Source organism: Lycorma delicatula, chromosome 10 (assembly GCF_047948215.1).
Source record: "Lycorma delicatula isolate Av1 chromosome 10, ASM4794821v1, whole genome shotgun sequence".
NCBI classification, from domain to species: Eukaryota; Metazoa; Arthropoda; class Insecta; order Hemiptera; family Fulgoridae; genus Lycorma; species Lycorma delicatula.
The window spans coordinates 46,264,143-46,288,621 of NC_134464.1; the positions used below are offsets into that span (position 1 = coordinate 46,264,143).

At 26.5% G+C, this 24,479-nt stretch overlaps 1 protein-coding gene across 2 annotated transcripts in view; it reads left to right on the forward strand.

The window, feature by feature from the left end:
- LOC142331374 (inositol-trisphosphate 3-kinase B-like) overlaps nucleotides 1-24,479 on the forward strand; it is a 304,893-nt gene that overhangs the window by 272,343 nt on the left and 8,071 nt on the right. For both annotated transcript variants that reach the window (XM_075377245.1, XM_075377244.1), the window contains 5 exons: nucleotides 15,592-15,694; nucleotides 16,668-16,814; nucleotides 17,767-17,906; nucleotides 22,393-22,475; nucleotides 23,668-23,836. In XM_075377245.1, the coding sequence (XP_075233360.1) occupies nucleotides 15,592-15,694; nucleotides 16,668-16,814; nucleotides 17,767-17,906; nucleotides 22,393-22,475; nucleotides 23,668-23,836 (642 nt within the window). The remainder of the gene's footprint in view (nucleotides 1-15,591; nucleotides 15,695-16,667; nucleotides 16,815-17,766; nucleotides 17,907-22,392; nucleotides 22,476-23,667; nucleotides 23,837-24,479) is intronic.

The window sequence follows — 24,479 nt, forward strand, 5'->3', positions numbered from 1 at the left end:
AGTTAGAATCATCGAATTAAATAAACTAAAAAATATTACATTTAAATAAAGTGATAAATATTTTAAATTATGTTGTGTATGTAAGCCTTGCATAAGAAACAACCCACAGTTGTAGGACTTTCCTGGAACGCGGATTTAAGCGCGTGACGGAAAAAAGGCTGTCTAATGGCTCCGACCTAACGTAAAGAAATAAAAAAAACAAAAACGAATCACATTAATATTTGGTAAGCATCTTGTTAATAAAGTTTTAAAATTAGAAAATAATCAAGACTTAAATACCTTCGCAAATGACAAAATGGGAGCCATGTTATCCGTTATATCTCCATAAATATTAGTTTTATCAAAATTTGTTATTTGCTAAAATATTAACCCTTTTATTTTGATCAAAATTACATTTTATTTTTTTAAATCGGTTGTTATTTCGGTTGTCAGCTTCTTTAAATTTTCCTTCAATTTTTACCTGTTTATCTTTAACTCATAATGTTTTTTTTTCATGTTTTTCCTCAAATCTTGCAACCTTAATTTAACATACTTCCTGACATTGCCGATTGATGAAATTTTGCACAGTTACTAAGATCAAGTGACAATATAATATTCTACCATTACTTTTGCGAACATTCCCCCTTACGACGGATGTTAATAAAAAAAAATACTTCACTATGCAAAAGCTTTACTATTTCGTTACTTTGTATAGTATATATATATGTCTGATAGTAATATTTATTAAATATATTAGAAATTTCAATATATGATGTTATCTTTTGAAATCCCAATTAACGTACTAATTAAACTCGTGCAATGTATGAGAATAATTTGTTTAAAATATAGCTAAAACGTATAAAGCAAATTTTGAAAAGTTTTTGCAATATTTCTATACTAATGAAGTAAGATTACGTAAGCTATGCAAAAGACCTGTCTTGATTTTTTTTTTACGCTTCAAACTAAACATGGATTAAATTAGCCTTTAACATGGATAATTTAGCCTTAATTAAGCCATAAACATGGATTTAATAGCCTTTTTAAATTCTAAACCTATTAAAAATCTTTTTATAAAGTTAAATTATTTATACCCTCCCTTAAATGTTATTCGCGGGAGGGGATATATCTTTTTATTGGATCAAATTTCATATTCTCTCTGTCTTTCTTAGAGATAAATTTATGCCTGTTCAGTTTATATAAGAGTCCTGTATTTAGGCCATGATGGGTAATTTGAGTTATGGAAGACGTTTCAGTGGTTTAATTTTTTTAAAACTAATTTACGCTTTCTATTAGAATTATCTTAAACTAGAACACTTTTTGTTTACATTTTTTAATTATATTGTAAAAAAAAATCAAAAATATTTTTTTTTGTAGTATTTTCGTAAGTGCTGCTAGTTTTTCAAATAATAATATTTTATTATTTCAGTCTTCTACTTTATCGGTTAAATTTTTAGTGATAATAATAGTTTTTATGATTGAAATAGAAATCTAGTCTTAGATTTTAAATAATATTTCAATAAAAGTATTTAAAAGTAATTTCTTTTACAGTTAATTCCAATAAACGTTTAACACTGCTTTTTATTTGTACCTATACCTAAAATCATCGATAATGATATAAAGTGACTAATATAATTTTTATATATATGTTTTTATAATTTCTGGATGTGAAAAGTAAATGTCAGTTCCTTGTTTTATTTTTTAGTTATACAGAGTGTTTCTAAAATGGCTAGCTGGATATACTTTTTCGGATTCTACTTGTAAAACTAAACGAAAAATATCCTCAGAAAAAATGGCGATTTTCCTTCGTTCTCCCGCTGTCCGCCATTTTGTTATTTTTATATAATAATTTATATCTCAAGTTCGGATAGACAAATCGCATTAATATTTGGTAAACGTCTTGTTAATAAAATTTTAAAATTAGAAAAAATCAAGAAATTTCTCCGTTAAAGAATAAATGAAAATTTTTTGACGATTTCTCAGATAAGACTCAAATTTGGGGTCCGTTGACGCTTAATGACATATTTGTCTGTCATCCCGAGCAGATTGAAAAAAACTCAGCCCGATCCGTCCAGTAAAACTCCCTGATGAACTGGAAATAGGTTTTTAGTCCAGTTTTTTTATTACATAAGATTCTACGTTTTATTTTTTAATAATATTAAAGTTATCTATCCGCCGTGATAAGTCAGGAATGAAAATTATCCCTGGAAATTTACTCAGGCAATACTGGAAACTCATCTAAAATAAAAATAAAAAAAATAAATGAACGGAAAAAAGATTCTAAAATCCATTTCTATTTTTAATTTTTATTTTCTCTAAATTCACTTTTTTTAAGAACGTCGTATATCTGGATATCTATTTATATAAATATATATTTGAATTTACTTTTTACACGTATACAATCTGGTGTATTTTAAATTTTTTTATCTTTTTTTAAATCATCTTTACTCGTGTAAAGTCTTTATCATTTAAACAAAGTTTAGTATATTTTTTGTATTCATATTATGTTTTTACGTACTATTTAATATTCTGCACATTATATCTGTTGCCAAATTAAACAATCAAATACTATGTACTACAATAACTTTGCTATTTATTTGCACAGTCTTATTATCAGTAATAATAATAATAACAGTGTTTATAATTCGCTTGTATATGTAGGATAAAGTTAGTGAAGTGTGTAATGGCTGTTAAAGAGTTCCTGTAACCTTTGACTGACTATGTCAAGGTAATTTTATTTCAGTTACACCCACTTGACTTCACTTTTAACATGTCCTCTTTTTTAAATTAATTTACATTGTGTTTTTGTTTTTTTTTTTTATTTTAGTTGTTTTCATCAAAAGTTCATTTTATTCTTTGTTTACCATCATCATAATCAGTATATATTATCAATTTTACATAATTTTTACTTGAGATTTTTTGAATTAGGTTTTAAAGTATTTTATTTATCTAATCATTTTTTATATTTTCATGTATGTATTCATGTATAATTTTAATGTTTCACTGGATTTTTAAATATTTTAATGTCTAACAAGTAAAAAAAAGAAATTAACTTTTAAAAGATTTTCTGTTTCTTTTTTGCGTTCTTATGGAATTGATTTCCTTTAAAACCGAAATCACATTAAACATATTATACCCGTGGGTCGTTCAATAAAGAGACAAATGACAACAGCAAACCCACTGTGTTACTCTAGCACCGAACTCTTCATCGCAAAGCAACTGATTTCGAAGTCAAGAGTTCTATCGTTCAAATCCTAGTAAAGTTTCAGTTAATTTTATACGGATTTGAATATTATGTATAAATAATATAATATCGTGGATACCGATGTTCTTCGGTGATTGTATTTCAAGTTACCACACAACGCACTGTTTTTGTCCTTATACTTCAGGATTGTCCGAATCGATTTTCTTCAAATTTGGCCCTTCTATATATGGGGCATTGATCATATCAATTTTTTTTCAAAATTCGTTAAGGATATGGGGGATATCGCGTAAAAGCTAATTTCGATTTTCTTCAGAAGAATTTTAGAGAAAAATTTATTAAAACAACATTTTCTTCAGAAGAATTTTAGAGAAAAATTTATTAAAACAAATTTGTTACTTACAATGCAAATAAATAATAATTAAAATTTTTTTTTGAAAAAATCATCCCTCGTCTGTTAAAATTGAAATATTTTTTTTGCTCTTTTGCTCTATTTTTCTCTGGTATAAATATTTTTTTAAAGTTTTGATGTATCAAGAAATGTTGTCCATTTTTTAAAATTATAGATCCCGGGCCTGAAAAGCAGAAAATTATTTTTTGAAACTTTTCTTTTTCTTTTGTTAGCTTCTTTTGTAGGGGATTCTAAAAATATATATTCTGTTTTGTTTTTAAGGTCTATTAAAATTAAAGAAGCTTCGACACTTATTTTATATTCTGGGCCCAAAATGAAAAACTATTTTTTTTCATTGTTTTTAAACAATTCTCTTGAAAAATTTTTTCGTTAAAATATATATACTTGAAATTTTGTTTCCTATTTTAATCAGATTTTGTAAACAATCTATCTAGGTTAGGTAGCTATCAATTACTATGAAACTTTTTCCTTTTTTTATTCTATAACGTTGTTTAAATATTTGCTGTGTTACTGTTTTTATTTTTTTGATATTTATAAACAACAAACATTTTTTTTTTGGTTTCTAAGGTTAATGTTGATTTTTAACATTTATGCTCTTTATTGATAAATTCCTAAATGTTTATTTTATTATATTCCATTGATAAACTAACTTGTTCTTTTTATTTAATGGGTTGTTAATGATTGTATCTGTTAATATAAAATCTCTCACTCCATTCTTCTTTTATTATTAATGGAATGTATTCTCACTGTTTCTATATTGGCAGCGGTAAACAAAAAAAAAAGAACAAGGCTATCATTTGTAGGTTAGTAAACTTATTTAATGCGATTCAATTCTAATGAAATTTTATAGCAACATATAAAAATTTATATATTTTTTTCGTTTAATGTATAAATTAATATTATATAAATCTATATAAAAAGGAAATAAAAAAAAATTAATCCAAGTTACGGAAGATTAGATATTCTATTTATTGACTCACTCCTACACTTATAGAAAAGAATCTTACACAAATCATTAATAAAATAAAATAAAACAATGGTTTTTATTAAAAAGTAAAATATAGAATAAACTATCTGTCAAAGAACGTACTCATCCAAAACACAAAATGCCTCAAATTTAAGTTTAAACTATTTAAATTGCAAAAATTTTAAATAGGGCAAACAAGAAGTAGTTTCAAAAGGTACAATGAACATATGATTGAATTCCAATATATATCATTAATATTCATTACTTACTTTTTACACGACTGTCCAAAAAGAACTGTAATTTTGTTTGTTTTTCGTTCGTTCGTTCGTTCTTTCTTTCTTTCTTTCTTTCTAACAGCCAAACCAATTTTGATGTAAGGCCCGTATTGGAATCCTCAGGTTACCGAGAATGTCATAGGCTATATAAATATATATGTATTAAAAAAAATATACTGTAAACAAAATTGTCACCCGCACGCTCTGTATTTAGAGCTGTTCTTTTGGCAGTCGTTTTTTTTTAAATTTTTAATGTTTATCTATTGTTATAAATTATAACTTTTTTAAATGGAATGACACCGAAGAACAAAAGTGGGCATTTTTCTTTCATTATTGTACATTAATTGAACCACCATCGTGATATATTTAAATTATATTGAATACAGCACAGAAACATATAACATCAATATACCAACTGGACAGACACAGTTTATTTGAGTACGCCTATTACAGATATTAATTTTGAATAGCGTATATATTAATTAATATAACATATGATCACATATGTTAATTAATAATTGCTTTTTTGTCCAGTTTTTAATTATAGGATTTGATTATTTAGGTTACAACTTAGGATTGTCACAAGACATGAAAAAACTGTTTTTTCATGTAAAAAAATCTATTAAAACGAGTTATAATATTATTAATTAATTAATTACGGGATTATTTTAATTCTTTAAATATGAGAGAAATAATTATTTTATTTCATTTTTATCTTATAACATTATTAATTAATTACGGGAGTATTTTAATTGCTTATAATTCTTCAAACATGAAAGAAATAATTATTTTATTTCATTTATATCTACTCGATATACAAGTGCATATTAAATTTTAAATCTGTTGTACTTAAAATATCAATAAAAATTGTAATACAGCATTTTTTCTCAAGCTTCGATCTGTTTTATTTTTGATAAAAATCAAATTATTTAAAGTTTTCTTCCTTCATGTTCAGTTGACTTTACTTACATTGTTTTCTCAGAATTGAATTCTCTACAAATTTTTATTTATTTATTTATTGGAAATTTAATGAAATTATTGTATGATATATTTAATGTAATGTATTTAGGGTGTATGTATGTATTTTTGTTCCATCGTAGCAGCTCAACAGCTAAACGGATTTAAATGTATGACTCCCGCAATTTTAAATGTTACAATTTTTTTTTCCTTTTTTGGCTGATTAATTAATTCACGAAAGAAGCTAACAAAGAGCTTATACGTGATATTATAAAAGTGGAAATTTAGGATATGAAAAATGCCATGCCTAATTGGATTCGAACTCGGAACTTCCAGATGAAAGGCCTAGACGCTACCAATCCGTCACATAGATTGTCTCTATGGGGATTTATATAATTTTATAACATATATATTCTTATAATTTAATAAAAAATTAAAATAAAAAAATAATATACCCTTAAATGAAGTAAAAAAAATTGTAAAATGATTTTTTAAATGGTTAATTTATCGGAAAAAAGTTATATATATATATATAAATTTTAAGAAGTTAATATATTTAATATGATACAAATAATTCGCCGACTTCTATGGCGGAGTGGTTACGTTCGATCTTTCATCCGGAGGTCCCCAGTTCGAATCCCGATCAGAAATGACTTTTTTTACGCCAAAAATTTCCATTTTCATATTGTCCGCATACAAGCTTCTGTTTGTAGCTTCTACGATGTATTTATCAGTCAAAAAATAAATATAACAATATTTGTAGACTAAAATATTATATTGATTTTTTTACTTTATAATTACAATTTTTGCTTGGAATTTATTGTTTTATATTTTTTTTGTCTAATTTCTTACTCTGTATTAATTTTTTTGTATTGAAATCAAAAAGTTTTTTCCTTTGTTTTTTTAAGTTTCAACGTATTTTTACATACACATAAAGACAAGTGGCAATTGACAAATAGTTACTGTAAATAAAATAGTAATTTACTGTAGTTTTCTCTTTTAAAATATTACCTACATATTTTTTGTAGCAAACAGAAAACAAATTTTTGTAATTTATTTCAGTAAAAATATTTTTATTTTTAGGTAGAAACATGACTTTAACAAATTACTTCCAATTAATTATAGTTATCGTCTGTTAAAAAAAAGAAATGTTAATAATAAGCAAAAAACGTTTTTTTTAACAAGTTTATTGTTTTTATCAGAGGTTTAGACATAGAATATTACAAACAAGTCTTAAGAGTAGGCGTGGCCAATAGTTATTGCCTCCAGGCCGAATTGGAAAGAAAACTTTTTCACGGGCCGAAATATTAAAATTAAAAAATGTTTCGATTCATTTAAGTAAACAAAATTTTATTATGGAATTTGTTGTACTTTTATTTAGATTCATTAAAGAAAAAGTTTGTTCACAAATATAATTTGTTACCGAATATTTCTTGGCAAGTTTTTTTTTAAAGTTCCGTATTTTCCATTATTCGATTACCTATAAAAAAAAAACTAATATTGAACAATTTTTCGCGGGCCGTATGTTGGCCACTTATTCTAATATTCCTATACGTTTTCATTTAATTTAAAACTAATTCCTTTGACTGGATAGAATGTACAGAAACTTTTCATGTTGATAAAAGTATTTGGCAGAATTATACTAAAACGTGTTACGAATATTTTTATGTCAACGGACACGTTTGATGTTGCACTATAACGTCATCATTAATTTTAAGCTTTGAGGAAAACAGAAAATGAATACAAATGTAAAATATAACAATAAAGCAAAACTAGATGTCAATAAATAGTCAGAAATTTTAAAAATAGAATTTTTTATTCAGAAAAATAGCTGTTTAGTCATGACTAATCTTAGTTTGATGTATGTATTTAAAAACATAATTTTATATTTGTTATTTTGAATTTACTATGAATGTTTTCTAATTATTACTCATAATTCTATATGTGTAAATTTATCATGTTACTTTTATTTTGTCTACGTAGTAGTAGTAATTACAATAATTTCCGTTTTTTCATTCTTTCTTAACTTGCACATAGCGTATAAATTATTTTTTGTAGTTGACATTTTCTAATCTTACAACACAGTAAAACCGCATCAAACAATCTCAGTATATACTCGATAATGTATATCTTATTTGTAATATATCACTTCGCATTGATTTATTACCTCTGGTGAAAGTATAGGTAGATAAACCCTATTTAGTGTTCAACACAATATAATAATATTACTTATTAAAATATTATTTTAAAAAACTGCAAAATATTCTTCGTTGTACATAGGCCATATAAATAACTGAAGTTTAGCTGCTTTTTATTATTTTGTGACCGCGGAAATTTTCGGTTTTCAGATTTCAACGGAAATATCCGTTTTCACCATCTCCGAATTAATTTTGACTAGTTTCGGTCTGTTCGTACGCATGTATCTCGCATAATTCAAAATCGATTAGACTTTTCTTAACTGCAGTAATAAGCCCTCAATGAGAACTTTTCAATGAACCAGCCAAATAAAATTTTAATTGATTTTAATAAAATTTGAATTCATTTTTAATGAAATTTTTTATCTTATAAGGGGACGGCACATAGATTCGAATCAGACTTCATCTTATTTTTTTTATTTAACTTTTCTTTTTTTTAAATTTAAATATATTGATTTATTAATAATTATTAACATCTGATTGTTAAAAAGAATTATGATAAATAATAATTCAATAATAACAATAAAAATATAAAAAAATGACAAAGTATCAGAAGTTATTAATGAAATAAAATTTTATGTACTTTTCATTAAAAAAAAGAAAAAAAAGGTGTATATGTAATTTAATAAGCGTACAACGAAGTCATGTAGTGTTTATATCAGATTTAAATTTAATTAATTATTTAAATTTAATTAATTTATTTAATTAATGCATAAGAGCTAATATTATTAAAATTAACACTATCACCCAGTTTTACTCATAATACCGAAGGTTTAGCATGAAGTGGAAACCACAAAAAATTAAAGAATGTTATTTTCACTCCACCATTATTTTAGGTAGATTTTATAAGAAAGCTACCTATTGTAATGGGTACCATGATTCGACTTTCGGAAAATTTTGACATATCTTCGTGTTTCACATCCCTCAGACCCCAAAACCACCATCAGTTCAAAAACAAATATATATAATTTTTTTTTTTTCACTTTTTTTTGGAACGATAACTGCCGTAATTTTTCGCCAATCACTTTCAAATTGTTACATAAAATATAACGACCCAAAATCTCGGTCGAGTGGACCATGGGGTTGGAAATATCTTTTTCGAAAAAAACAAAATATCGCTGTATACCTAAAATTTCCGTCTGAAACAATTTTTGATATGACCAACCCTTACCACAAGAGATGACCAAAATGTTGCTGGAATTGTAAGAAGATGGGGGTTTGTTGTATGCTAAACATGTGAAATTTTTGATATTCAACCACTGTCGTATTGAATAAATTTGAAGTTTTTCTTAACTTTAAGGTGGAAATCTTTTTTATCCCCTCCTTAGCACCGGTGAAATTTACCTCCGCCTTCCGGCGTGCCGAAAGGGATTTTTTTTTATATAAGTTATTTGTAATTTATTTTTTTTTGGGTGTTGTGTTTGAATAATAATATCATTACCATTATCATCATTTCGTCCGTTATCGATCTACTACAGGATAAAGGAATCTTCAGCACTTTTATAACTGATACGGTCTTGTGCGATCTTTTGCCATTCTGATCAAATCTACTTGGATCGGACAATATCATCAATCCAACTACTCTTTTTTCTTTTTATTGAGCGTTTAACATCTAGTGATATCCAATCAGTCCGTCTGCCATCAGTTTTTCTTGTTACATGGCCTTCCACCGCCATAATTCAACTTTCATGATGATATCATATAATTTCGTCTGTTCTCTGAGCCATTTATTGATTTTCCTATCCCTTCTGGTAAATCCAAGAATACATCGTAACTTACGTTTAAACTTAACTTAATAATTTAACTTAAACTTAATAATTATACCTAATCGTACGAATATTTTTGGTAAATCTTCAACTAACATCTAAAATATCATGAAAGATTACTTGTTTTATATCTTGTATAATTTTTTCCATACCATAAACGAATTAGAATATTTACCATTTAATTTAAGCATTTTATTTTTTTGAATCTTCGCAATTTCAATTTCTATAAAATTATTTATGTATTATAACCATTTTTTTTTCAAAATTAATATGTTGTAGATTGACTAACATAAAATTTCTTTCGACGTTTACTAACGTTGCTTCTAATTATTTTTACCAGGATGTTAATAAAACAATTAGTTCATTAAGAGCAATTTAAACGTTTATTTTTTTCTGTTTTAACAGTTGTGTTGTTATTACATATTCTACATATATATATATATATATACATCTACATTGTTTTACTTATTTGAAATTTACATCATCTTTTGAATATATTTATTTAATCTAGATTAAATAATAAACAAACTGTTTTTTTTTCTCTTTGACAGACTTAAACAATAGTTATAACATAAAAACATATGTTCAGGATCTTTAAAAATAAAGTTTATAATTAAAAGAATTGTTTTTTTTTTTACTTTATTTTTTTTAATTTTATTTGACGTCAGTTTATTGATTTACTTTTTAACTGCTACCAATTTTTGTGATTAACTTTTATTGTCAAAATATTGTATGAATCGTATATCAATTCAATTTATTAAATATATTATTCGTATTTAAATTCTTTTTTTAAATACGTCTTTTTTAAATCTATCTTTTCCATTTATATTCTCTTGCCATAATTAATTCATTCCCACCTTAGATTGAAAGATAGATATGTAAAATTGTGACATAACATAATATGCAATAAGAGATAATAAGCCAGTGAATGTCTATACAAAAAGAAGAAAGAAGTGAAGACTGGAAGTATTTGGCTTGAAGAAGATTAAATAGAAAGACAGAGTGAAAATGAAGTAATGAGGAAAGTGATTAAGAGTGGAAACTTAATTAAAATAATTCAGAATAGGAAGGCTAATTGGCTTGAAATAATGACAGGAGGGTTGATTAAAACAATGCTATAAGAATTAGTAGCGCAAAAGAGAAACCAGTAGAGATTAAAAATAATAGACAAATCTGAAAACTAACGAACTGTTTCGTACTTATGAACAGAATGGAGACAGAAATGGTGGTGTGCTTAGATCAGATAAGCATATTACTTAAATTCACTTAAACAAATCAAAAGAACTTATTGAAAATACCATTGTAGAAGGTGTTGATAATTAATTTTCACAGAAAAAGCTTTCGGAGAAGCTTGTACATAGGTATATGAAAATGGCAATTTGTAGCGTATAAAAAATGGCATGCCCAACCGGAATTCGAATCCTAGACCTCCGGATGAAAGGCCAAGGTTTACTTACCATGGAGATTGACCTTTGGAAAAATAGTAACAATAACTTAAAAAAGAAAAAGTATTTATTTTTGTTTAATATTAAGCTTACACAACTTGAAACAAAGTTTTAAAAATCTGTTATGGGCCATGTTAAAATAACTTCATTTTGCAGGGTTTTTTTTTGGTTTTTGATGTTTTTTTCATTCTTTTTTTAGAAAAAAAGTAAAAACGAATTCAAAAGATTTTTTCTTTTCATTTCTCCATTACTCTATTTCTTTTAGATTTTCTTATTTAATTTAGTTTGTTCTTAATATCTAGGAAGTAGTTAAATTTTATTGGTTATTCCGTTCGAAAGGATAGAATATGAATACATATATTTATAAATTCGTCCTCCATTCTTGATTTGTTGCATATAAACATTTAGGTTTTATTATTAGGTGTGTATTGCCTAAATTTAGTCTTACAGGATATCGATTTTCAACGAATAGTTATTGAATTCAATTTGTATGTGTGTCAGCACTTTTTGTCTCGTATTTGATTTTGATTTCGGATTAAGCGTTTTATATTTATCTACTACATACTCGTACTTCTGTTTCGCTAGACTAAATTTTAAGTGAATGACCGAATTGTACGTAGCTAGACAAGTTTTAAATTTAGCGAATTAGGTTAGGTGTAGTTAAATTAAAAATATAATAATATTAATAACAATAACAGTGTTTTAATAATAATATAAATAACCCAATATAATATATCGGACAATATTTATTATTTTCTCCGTCAGATCAATTAAAAAAAAATCGTTTTATGTTAGAAAATAATTGAATAAATTTTGTCTGCAGTATTTCATGTTAATACGCTATTAAATGTAACATTCGATTAACAAAGTTATGGTATGTTCAGTTTTATTCTTGTAATTTACCGCATGCTTTGTCAGCCGAAAATATTGAAACAAAATAATCGTAATTCAATACATATTTCTCTTTTATTATTATTATTATTTTGTTTTATTAACGATAAAAAGTAACCAATGAATTTAATAGTTCATTTATTAAATTGTTTCTTAAAACTTTAATTTATTTTTAAGACTGCAATATTTTCATTACATTTTAAAATCGATTTTTTGTATTCAGTCGCTTTCAATTCATCTAAACTGAATCGATTGGCCGGTGCTAATCGGTTTATGTTATATAAATTATTTTTATATTTATTATTATTTGTCTAATTTTATAGTAATTTCTTTTCAGAGTTAAAAAATTAATTCAACATCCCGTGAAAAGAAGAATTCGTGTTCATTTCACTGTTTTAAATAATGGTTTTTGGTTTTTTTTGCTTTTTTCTTTGTATTTTCTAACCAGTATGTTGCAAAACATAAAAAAATATTTAAAAGAATCTTGAACAGAGTTTGTTTCCTTTTGATATTGTTTTAGGTTATTTTTTCAATAAAGCGATTTAAAAATTTTCAAACGATTTTTTTCTCTATCAAGCTTAAAGAAACAATTCTGTTAAATATTTATTAATAACTGGGAGTAATTTATTAATATTAAAATTAATTAATTACCGTATTTATTCGAGTACCACCGCATCATTTTTCTTGGAATTAGAGAGAAAAAATAAGGGTGCGGGGCTTACTTGAAACAATTGGAAACCGGTCGGCAGGAAGAAATTTTGACGTAGATGAAAGTTGCATTCGAGACTGGCGTAAGAAGAAACAACTTATTCTGAAAGGCACTGGTAATAAAAGAGCTTTTCGTGGCTTAAAACCAAAATACACAGACTTAGAAAAAAAATTGTATGACTTTGTTATGGAAAAAAGGAAATGCGGTAATGCTGTCACGACAGAAATGTGTCAATCATATGCTCGTGAAATCGTTAAATCATTGAATAAAGTTGATTTTAAAGAAAGCCGTGGATGGATAACACGATTTTTTTGCACGAAATGATTTGTCAATAAGACGAAAGACGACCATTTCTCAACGACTTCCAGACGCTTATGAACAAAATAAATTACATTTTCACAAATACATAATAAATCTTAGAAAAGATAAAGGCTATTTATTTGCCTTCTCATCTGATCAAACCCCCGTATATTTAGAAATGCCGTTTGACAAAACCGTAAACAAAAAAGGTGAAAAAAGTGTTAGGATTCGCACTGGTGGTGAAAAACAGGTGTAGTGTTATGCTTTGCATTACATCTGATGGATCAAAATTACCTCCGTACATTGTTTTTAAAAGAAAAACTCTTTCTACCGTACAGGTAAATGGAGTTATTACCAGAGCACAGGAATCAGGTTGGATGGACGAAACCTTAATTTTAGATTGTATGAGGTGTGTATAGCAAAAGCGGTCAGGAGATTTACTTAATAAAAAAAATACCGGTATGCTAGTAATGGATAGTTATCGGGAGCATACGACTGATAAAGTGAAAGACATTTTAAAAAAGGTATGTCAGACCAAGTAATAATTCCAGGCGGATTGACATCTCTATTGCAACCACTAGATATGTCTGCAATAATAAACCGTTCAAATCTGCATTAAAACAACTGTACAGTAAATGGATGGCTGATGAAAATTTCTTTCTTACGCCTACAGGAAGAATCAAACGCGCAGATTTTAACCAGATTTGTGTTTGGATAAAAGATGCTTGGGAAGATATTTCCACGGAATTAGTAAGGAAACGTTTTAAAAAATACGGAATATCTAATGAAGTTAATGGTAGTGAAACGATCACCTTTGGCAGAGCGACGTGGTGACAACCGGTAACTCTTCTACAGACATTGACAGTGACAGTGATTAATTAAAATTAAATCCCATATTAAAAAGTGTATCGAAATGATCCTTTTCAATATGATATTCTTTTCGTTTTACTGGCCTACCGATTCTGAATTAAACTAGTACTTACGGTAATTAATTATTAATGTAATATTAATATTGTAATTTAAATGAATGAATAAATGCTTTACTTTCTGAATATTTTCGTATTTTTTTATCATATCTGTTACACTTTAAAATACCGGTATATACTCGAATTTTTTTTTAGATTTTCTTTCTGGAAAAACGTGATGTGAGGCTTATTCGTTGGCGGGGGGGTACTCGAATAAATACGTTAATTTATTTATTAATTAAGTATCTTAGGAATATCTGATAATATACGAGTATATTATCAGATAATTCTTTGTTGATAGGGTTAGAACTGATTATTTATAGACGTACTATTACTGAAAAATTTTAATTTTTTTATAAATCAGTAATATATACAATAAAGTGCTTGTTTTTATTAAACTAATGTAATTTTGAATATGTCCGTTTGTAGAAATTTAATTCTGTACATAGCATGTTATATTGCAATTTAATCTCAAAATTTAAATTTAAATAATTTGGTAAAAAATTTTTAAATAAGAAAAGTAATTCAAATCATATTATTAGTTTTCTGCCACTGAATGAAGGCAGTTTATACTGTACATTTTTTATAGACAGAAAAAGTATTAATATGTTGCTTTTTCACTATCAATCGCAGTCCTTCTTCTTGGTGTGACACGTGTATCTTAGTTTACTAATTACAGCTAATTTTGTGAGACTATGATAGTGAACAATAAAAATATTACATATATGGCTGAATATTAACTACTTTTCAGTGGACATGGTATACTGTTGCAATACATCTAAATAAAAAAAGTAATGGAAAATCAACCAGTTCATTCCTCACTTTTACTATTCTAGTTTCGTAGTCAACGGTTACTTTATTAATATGAATGTCGACTGGAAGATTATTCATGTCAGGTCAGTTATAAATACTTAGCAACATTATAACATTAATGTTAAAAAAAAAAAAAAATGTGAAAAATGTGTTACGATTCGCACTGGTTGTAATGAAAAAACAAAGGTTTTGCTTTGACAACATTATAAATAACAGACATTATTTTCCAAAGAATATCCTAATAATGTTAACTAATCCAAAGAATCAGAAAAGAGTAAATCTCATTTGAATTACATTAAAAAGAAAACTAAGTTTTTGTCTAAATCAGTTTTTTATACATGCTGACATACCGAGTTTTCATCTCCAATGAAGGTGTGGCAGAATGGTTTGTATTTCACTTGGAATAGATAGATTTGTTCCTTTAGAAATCTTAAATCAATTTTTGGGTGGCTATTTAATTTCTGGAGTAAGGAATTGATATATATTTTTGCTGGTCATTGTAAAACTAATAATGTATTTAATTACTTTAAATATAAATTTTAGACTTCTGACCTATCTGAATTCTTAATTCATCTCACTACTAAAGAATTATCAACACATATTTTAAAGTTTCTCATATAATAACATGTCTATTATAATTTTAAATTCTAATTTATTTTAATTATTTACTTAATTTCATTAAATATATTATTTAATTTATTCATTTTAATGATTTCAGCCTTCTGGATGGCGGAAACTAAGAAATATTGTACAATGGACTCCATTCTTTCAAACATACAAAAAACAGAGATATCCTTGGGTACAGCTTGCAGGACATCAAGGTAAAGATTTTTATCTATAATATTTAGACGTACGACTGTTTTGGTTGTATAATAAGAGTTGTTTGTTAAAATATATTTTACAAATAATTATATCAAGACCATAGTTTTTATTTGTTAATTGAGTGTATCTTATGTTTTTAGCAACTACTCTGGTCTTATATTTAACTTTTAAAGATTTAATTAATTATTAAAACATTGTACTTCTGATTTTAGTCTTTAGTCTTTTATCTTTAAATGTTATTTATATTGATGTTCACATACGAAAAATATATTTTGCTCTCATTTACAATTAAAAAGCTAACTTCATTTTTATTATGTTTTAAAATTTTCTATTATTGTAATTATTTTGTTTGAAAAAAAAAACACTATTACCCCTTTGCTCTTTTTAATTTTAGAAAAGTATTCCTGCTGGAATCCTGTTATAAATGGACCCTATCATAAATATTTCACAGATTTCCTTTCATTCAAAACTGTGCAGAAATAGTTGGATAAATTATGAAGCATCCACTTACTGTAGAAAAAGGAAACTATATTCCATCTAGTTTTGTTATACAAACATGTATAAATTTCTATAAATTTTTTAGTTTTTAATCTACTCCATAATTTTTTGCCCTTATAATTATTTTTTGAAAGTTAAAGGATTTACTTATTCCTAAATAAAAATTCCAATCAAATATATTATCAGATAGATAACTCTTTAGTATATTCATTTCCTTTTTGGTAATAAGGAAATAATATTTTTAGTTATCAAACAGCAAAAATCAACTTCACCTATGAATTTGCTCATTTGGATTATTATACCAATCAATCAATACTAGAAATGGGTTCAAAGATTTTCTCCTAGGTTTTAAGTCTCAATTTTAGTATTTTTAGAAATCACAGACAGTTCTCAGTCACAAATTTCATTAAAAGTATTTTTGTAGATCATTAATGCAATATTTTTAAATTTTATTTCTTTTGTTTCCTTTTGTAGGGAACTTCAAAGCAGGACCAGAGCCTGGTACAATACTAAAAAAGTTGTGTCCAAAAGAACAGCTCTGTTTTCAAGTATTAATGAAAGATGTACTGAGGCCATATGTTCCTGAATATAAAGGACATCTTACATGTGAAGATGGAGATGGTATTATTGTTTTCCATTTTCATTTTTATTTACTGTTGCTGTAAGCTTAGATTAAGTATGGAATTGACTTGATTCTGAATTCTCAGCATGAAAAATATGTTTCACTCGATTCTGAACTTTTGAACAGACAGACATATTTGATAAGGAAATAAATATTGATGTAAATTAAGTAGTCTCTACAACTAAAATACACACACAAAGTAGTAGCTAATGAAGATAACATAACAAATTATTATTTGAATTAAGTAATAAATAAATATAAAAAAAATTAGTAGAGTCAACTAAACAACTGAAATATAAATAATTAATTACACATAAATCATAGTTTTTGTTTCATAGCAAAGCACAACATTTATGCAAAATTTATATGAAAAAGCAAACATCATATATCAAAAGATTCAGAAAACAAAATTCATGATCACTCACTTTTGGAAAAAGTTTTTATCATTCTAAAATCATTATAATAGGTTGCCTTACACTGGACAAATAACTATATATTACCTTAAACTATATCTAACTAAGATAGAGGAAAAGCGCTATAAGTGGGAATAATTGTGGCTCCTTCTTTTTGATTATAAACACAAACAAAATTGTTTATAAACAGTTTGTTTATTTAAAATGGAAGAAACATTCCTGATACGGAGTAAACAAATTATGAAACGTATACTTATCACCTCCAAGGTGCTGATAAATGACATTTTTTTTCATTCAGATATTTTACTTATAAACATGTTTATTTTAAATACCTACCTTCACGTTACTCATTGGCTAAATTAATTTTTAATTTTTTCTAGGGCTCCATCATCTATAATGCAGTATATTTTTTAATTATAAAGAATCATGCTAAGAATATAATGCTTCTAAAACATAGCTTAATTAATAGTTAACTTAACAATTACATTAATAGTTAACTTTCCTTATAAAATAATATTGTTTATTATTACTTTTTTAGGAGAAACAGCCATGTATTTACAATTACAAGATTTACTTGGAGACTTTACAAATCCCTGTGTTATGGATTGCAAAGTTGGAGTTCGCACATATTTAGAAGAGGAACTTGCTAAAGCCAAAGAAAAGCCAAAACTCAGGAAGGTAATTTAAATAATATTCTGGTCAAACAATATTATAGTCAAGACTGTAATTAAAAATTCGCCTTGAGTTTGGGGTTTTCGAAACAATTTCATCGAATTGTTTAACCACTTCTAGATGTTTAAATTGCCCAGATATATATATGTTAATTGTGCATTATTTCCCGAGGTTTTCTTTATATAATTTTTGGTTTCTCATGAAACAGAAAAAAGAAAAAGCGATAACAATGATTTAAAATTACTGGATGACATGTTATTCATTCTTATTTCAATCCCCATACATAGTTTATTCAAATAACTTAATTTTTTGAATATAGAAATGGGTGTTATGATTTTATTAAATAATCAATCAAATTAACCTTAACCGTTATGGTCAAATCAGTTGAAATGGATAAAATTTTGTAGGGGTTCCCATTTTATAATAATCTATTACTATGTTATATTAAAGTTTGTAAACAAATTATCAATAAATGTAAATAAGTAACATTCTCTGTTGAATGTAAACTTATTCATGAAGACTTAAAAATTATGTTAAATTATCAGTAAGTTTATTCATGAGAGTTAGTGACTATACACACAGTTATATGATATCCACTTCTACAGTCTCCTACATTACTATATAATAATCATTCCATTACACTATATTATTACCTTAAATAATCATGAGATGTTAATAGAATTTTCTTTAACAACCTTGTGATACTTTATTAGCGTTAATGTTTAAATTTTGGTGTTAATTTAGTAGAATGACTATCACAGCAGAGACATTTTAAAGTATCCAAATAATTTTGTTAAGTTTTAAGCTTAAGTTTAATTAATACAGTTATCTTATAAGAGATATGAATATTTTATATTGTACCTCTTAGAAAAATAGCAAATTTTTTTATATTTTCATACTCAGAAGCTCCTTCAGTTTTCAAGGATCATAATTTATTAATTATACCATTGTATTTACATCATTTTTAAGTGTTGAAGTACTGATAAATCAAGAATGGACAAAAAGAGTTTTTTGATAATTGAATTATTTTTTAAAAATCAACTGCAGTACCCATAATTGTACTCTAAACAAGCTTAATATAAATTAAAAGCTAGTTCTGATATAAATAAATTTTTTATAACTGCCATCTTAAAATGTAGTGTAGTCTTTTCTAAACTTTTAAATTTTCAAAATACAGAATGCATCATAGATGTTGAAATTTTTTAACCTTTACCATTTTGAATTAACTTTGATGTAATTATTATAATAAAAAGTTATTTGTTTGCTAAGAAGATAACTTTATTTTCTACCTCAAATGTATAATAGAATATTAATTAAATTTAAAATAATAGAATACCTGATTATTGTCTATTAGTAATGAAATATATCTGGTTGACAGGATATATAATCATGTCATCAAAATAAAATATTAAGGAACACCTTTTGTATGTAAGTACAAAAGGTGTACTTTCCTATTTTATTACGAAAATAGGAGATCATGTTCAATATTGTTTCAGATTAAATTTTCATTTGGACAGAATTTTTTAGCATGTGTACCTCAGCTACAAATCTGTTTTGTACGGCCTTCTTCAGAACCTAACTTACTAGTAAAAATTAATTCTCTTTTATTCTCTTTGAGGTCAACTTATGAATCTGCCAAAATTAGGGAATCTTTGGTAATTGAGACATTAGGTTTACCTCCATGAATTTTATTCCTAAAGAATCTGATTTTTATTAGAATAATGCAGTTAATATAATACGTTTTTAATTATTTTTTCTCATACTTGATACTTTTTTGAAGGCTTACCATTACCATTTCATTTGGTCGAAAGAAATACTATTGCTTGATAATTTTATCATCACTTGATATTTTCTCAGGAGATGGTGTGCCTTTTATCTTAGAACATGGTTTCATTTTTTTCTTCAGACAATAATTATTTCTCTGGTTATTTGTCCTAATAAATTGAGTAATTTTGCCTGTTGTCATCGGTTATTGTACAATGTATAATAGGCATTCACCTTGAATTTTGTGTATACTAAAAGAAAACATTACTTTTATCTTGAATAATACATTTCAGCTGGTTTTGTGATCTTTACATCTTTGTGTTATTGACATAGAAAGTCTAAAATCATCCACTAAAATTCACATTCAAACTGTTAAATTACATCAAATTTCATGTTAATTAAAAATATAACCACCAAATTCAATCGCTAAGATGTCCACACCAATTAAGATTAAAATATGTATTGCTTACATCTTTGTGTTGTCTACATACTTAAAAGAGCCTCCTATAGAAGTACAGATGTACAAGGGACGATCAGAAAGTTAGTTACACCCCCTCTGTAAAACAAACACATGTTTATAAGACAATTTTTTTTATTGAAAAAATACTACATATTTTTATAAACACTTCATACCTTGTGACAAGTCTTTCAATTCCACTCTCATAAAAAATTTTGTCCAGTTTCCTTTAATCATTTAAGGACCACTTCCTTTAGAAGTGAAATGCTCCCCTCCCAGATGTCGCCTGACATTCCTCGAGACATCAATTACTCCCTAAGAATATAAAAGGACTGTCAGCATAACCTTTCAAACATGTAGGGATGTTTTACTTTTTTTGGGTGCAGCAAATTTTTGTATCTTCATTCATGTGATGCTAGTTTAGTCCCAGGAATGTAATAAAGCACCCAGCTCTCAACCCCTGTGATGATTTGTACATAACTGATGTTAAGTTCATTTGCAATCTTTCTAATTTTAATGAGCCAGTTACTCATGATGCTCCATGATCACAAAATGGTGCCAAATGTTCAGAAACTGAAGAACAAATGTGAGCTGTGTGCTGGGCATCCTTCAACTCCAAACACAGCAGGTAATGTGGAATGCATGAATGAAATGATCTTGAGTAACTGGCTCATTAAAATTAGAAAGATTGCAAATGAACTTAACATCAGTTATGTACAAATCATCACAGGGGTTGAGAGCTGGGTGCTTTATTACATTCCTGGGACTAAACTAGCATCACATGAATGAAGATACAAAAATTTGCTGCACCCAAAAAAAGTAAAACATCCCTACATGTTTGAAAGGTTATGCTGACAGTCCTTTTATATTCTTAGGGAGTTATTTAAGATCATTTCATTCATGCATTCCACATTACCTGCTGTGTTTGGAGTTGAAGGATGCCCAGCACACAGCTCACATTTGTTCTTCAGTTTCTGAACATTTGGCACCATTTTGTGATCATGGAGCATAACATTGTGTTCTCACCATATACCTCAACAATTTGGCAATGAATTTCACAACTTTTGCCCACAAAAATTGGACTACTGAACTCACTTATGCTGGACGAAACCTCTAGAGGACACGCCATATTGACAATGACACTACACACGTATTGATTGTCGTACAGAATTGCTGCTGGGGGAATGTGAAGACAACACAACCAGTGCTGCCACCACAAGACATCAATATATTCCTTTCAGTTCAAGAACATGGCAAGAGTGTAACTTATTTTTTGATCCACCTCTTGTAATGCAACATATTCAGCGACATATTTTTTAATAGATCGAATTTAATATCTTGTTAAGGCTGTGTATTTAACATTTGATTTTTTTTTTACAATTTTTTGTATAAAACTTTTTCTTTTGTTGACTTATCAGAAAACATTATTGAAAGTAATAGTTCATTATGCACTGAACCTGTAATGGTAGCCATTTATGCATGACTGCGAAGTTAGTTATGACACAAGGTTTGACAAGTGTCGTAAACTTCACAATAGTCATTAGTGACCTTTATATAGCATTACATACATACCATATTTTTTCTAAGGCTATAAAAATATTGGGATTATTGATTTAAATCAATGACAGAATATCTGTAAAAAGTTTTCAAAATATATATTAACAATACATTTTTTATGGTAATAGGTTTAGTCAAGTTCTGCCTTTTCTTTAATATGAATTGTTGTTAAAGACATTTCTTTTTAAGAATCTAATGTAATTAACAAAAGTGTAAACAGTGATTGAAGCTTAGCTATTGGTGTACTTTCAAATTGACCTCTACTTGCTAACTACTAAATTGAATATTACTACTAGACAATATTCAGTAACATACCCAGAGAATACAACTATTTTCACATTACACAGAACAGTATCAGCCTACAAGAAAGTTTCTCTTTTTAATAAATTAAAAAATTTTTATCTACAGGAAAAAAATTACTGTGTAGATAAGTTTTTAAATTATACGTATTAATTGAGTAACCTGAAATTTTTGTATGCTATATTTAATGTGTACATAAGTACATGCTAAAATAGATGTTCCTATGGTTTCCTCTGATATATTCAATCTAACTGCTGAGGCAGTTCCTTTTGTTTCCATGAAATTTCACCTATCATTCATGATATGACATATGTAATGATGTATAATTATGTTATGATCTTAATAAAGTACTTAATTTTTATTTAATAACTTGAATTCATTATTTTTATCCGACTTGTTTTATGTTTTACATAGGATATGTATGAAAAAATGATTCAAATAGATCCAAATGCGCCTACTGATGAAGAACATCGTTTAAAAGGTGTTACAAAACCTAGGTAATTAAAATAATTTTTTAATTTATACTTTATTAACTAATGTATTTGTTTGTTTTCAGTAGTAAAAAAATATAAGTTATTTCATTATTTTTTCTGATTTTTTTTAATGAAAAAACAAAAATCAGTATGAATAGAAAATAATCAATGCCAAAAGTAATTTAAAATTAAATCTAATGCTCATCAATCTGATTTCTATTGCTACAAAAACTAAAATAAACTTTAACAATTACTTCCTGTGAAATATTATGTACCACATAATATAGTAATGTATTTGGAAGAAATTCATTCAACTATTTTAATGTTTTTTTTAACATTGTTTCTCCCTCTCTATTTATTTATTTTTTAATGTTTTTTTTAACATTGTTTCTCACTCTCTATTTATTTATTTATTTTTTTTGTTACTCAGTGAATTTCATGTAATCTTCAAATGAAATTGCATTATGGTTGATTAATTATTTCTACTAATTGCATATTCCTTGTAAATACTTTGATCAGCTGATGTTGTAAAGTCAAAAAGTTAATCAACTTTTCTTCTGTTTGTTTGTTTCTGAGTTTTCCAGTTATTTTTTGGTTGCAAACATATAAGTTTTACATTATTTAATAAAGATTATTAGGGATATTATGTTTAAAGGCCAAAAATTATTTTTCATTGTTTGAAGTATTTCTTCTCTTCTCCTAAACCAGCTAATAAGATTTTTTTACCACTTTTGAAGACTAATCTCCAATTATCAGAATAATCTAAGATTACTCTGATAAAAATCTTTTCTTATTATTTTTTTCAATTGATATTTTTGTTCCTTGATGCAATTACAAAAAAAAAAAAAAAAATAGCACTGAATGTAAAACAGTTTTTTAATGAGCTTTATTGTGATTTCTTAAATTTAAAATTGTGAAAGAACTATTAGTTCAGAGTAAGTACTCTTCAAGTCTGAGTATGCATTCACATGAATGAGAGAGCTTGTACCTAAGAATGAGGCACTATAATTTAACTTCTTATATGTAATAAATGTTACAAGTTAATAAATACATAGATAAAATATAAAATAATAAGTCTTCATGAATCTGAATTGTTAATTCCTCATATATTCATAACATATATATTTCTATAAAACTTTATTATTTTTACAACTAACTGAATTTGGTCTAAATTGTGATAATTTACTATTAAGTTTGAATTTTAAATTTTTTATAGGTACATGGTGTGGAGGGAAACAATATCATCAACAGCAACCCTTGGTTTTAGAATTGAAGGAATTAAAAAAAGTGATGGGAAATCTAGTAAAGATTTTAAAACAACAAAAACACGAGAACAGATACTAGAATGTTTTGCTGATTTTACTTCTGGATTCCCACATGCTGTTGTAAGTAAACTATAATTAAATTAGTGCTATAGAAACAGACACAAAAAATATTTCTTGATATGCATAAACCATACCCAAAAGAAAACAGTTATAACATCAAGCCACACAGATAATTACCTTTACTTAAAAAATACATAAAAGCAATTGATTTACAAATTTGTTTACTTTACCACCAGATCAAAAGAAGTACTCACTCAGACTGAATAAGGATTTATTATTTATTGCTACTCACCCTGTGCGTGGTTTGTACTTTGAGGCCCAGCTAAACCACTTATATTTTCAGTTTACATTTTTTTTTGCTGATATCATCTCAGTATCATCAATCTTTTGCTAATTTCTAATTATGAGCATATCCATGAATCAAGAATGCTGAAAATATATCTAGAAACTTCACGAATGTTTGATGGAAAATTAAAAATATTTTTTATCTACAATATACAAATGTTCTTGAATAAAAATTGAAAAAAACAATAAGAGTTCAATGGAAAGGAATCCTACAGTTTTCTTCTTGCTCATTGTTAAAAATTATAAAAATATAGTTAACAAGAATTATTAATCTATCAACAATATATTTACTAAATTATTTTATCCATAATCTGCTTATTTCAAAGAAGAAAGTAATTTTATTGTTTTTATGTAGTAG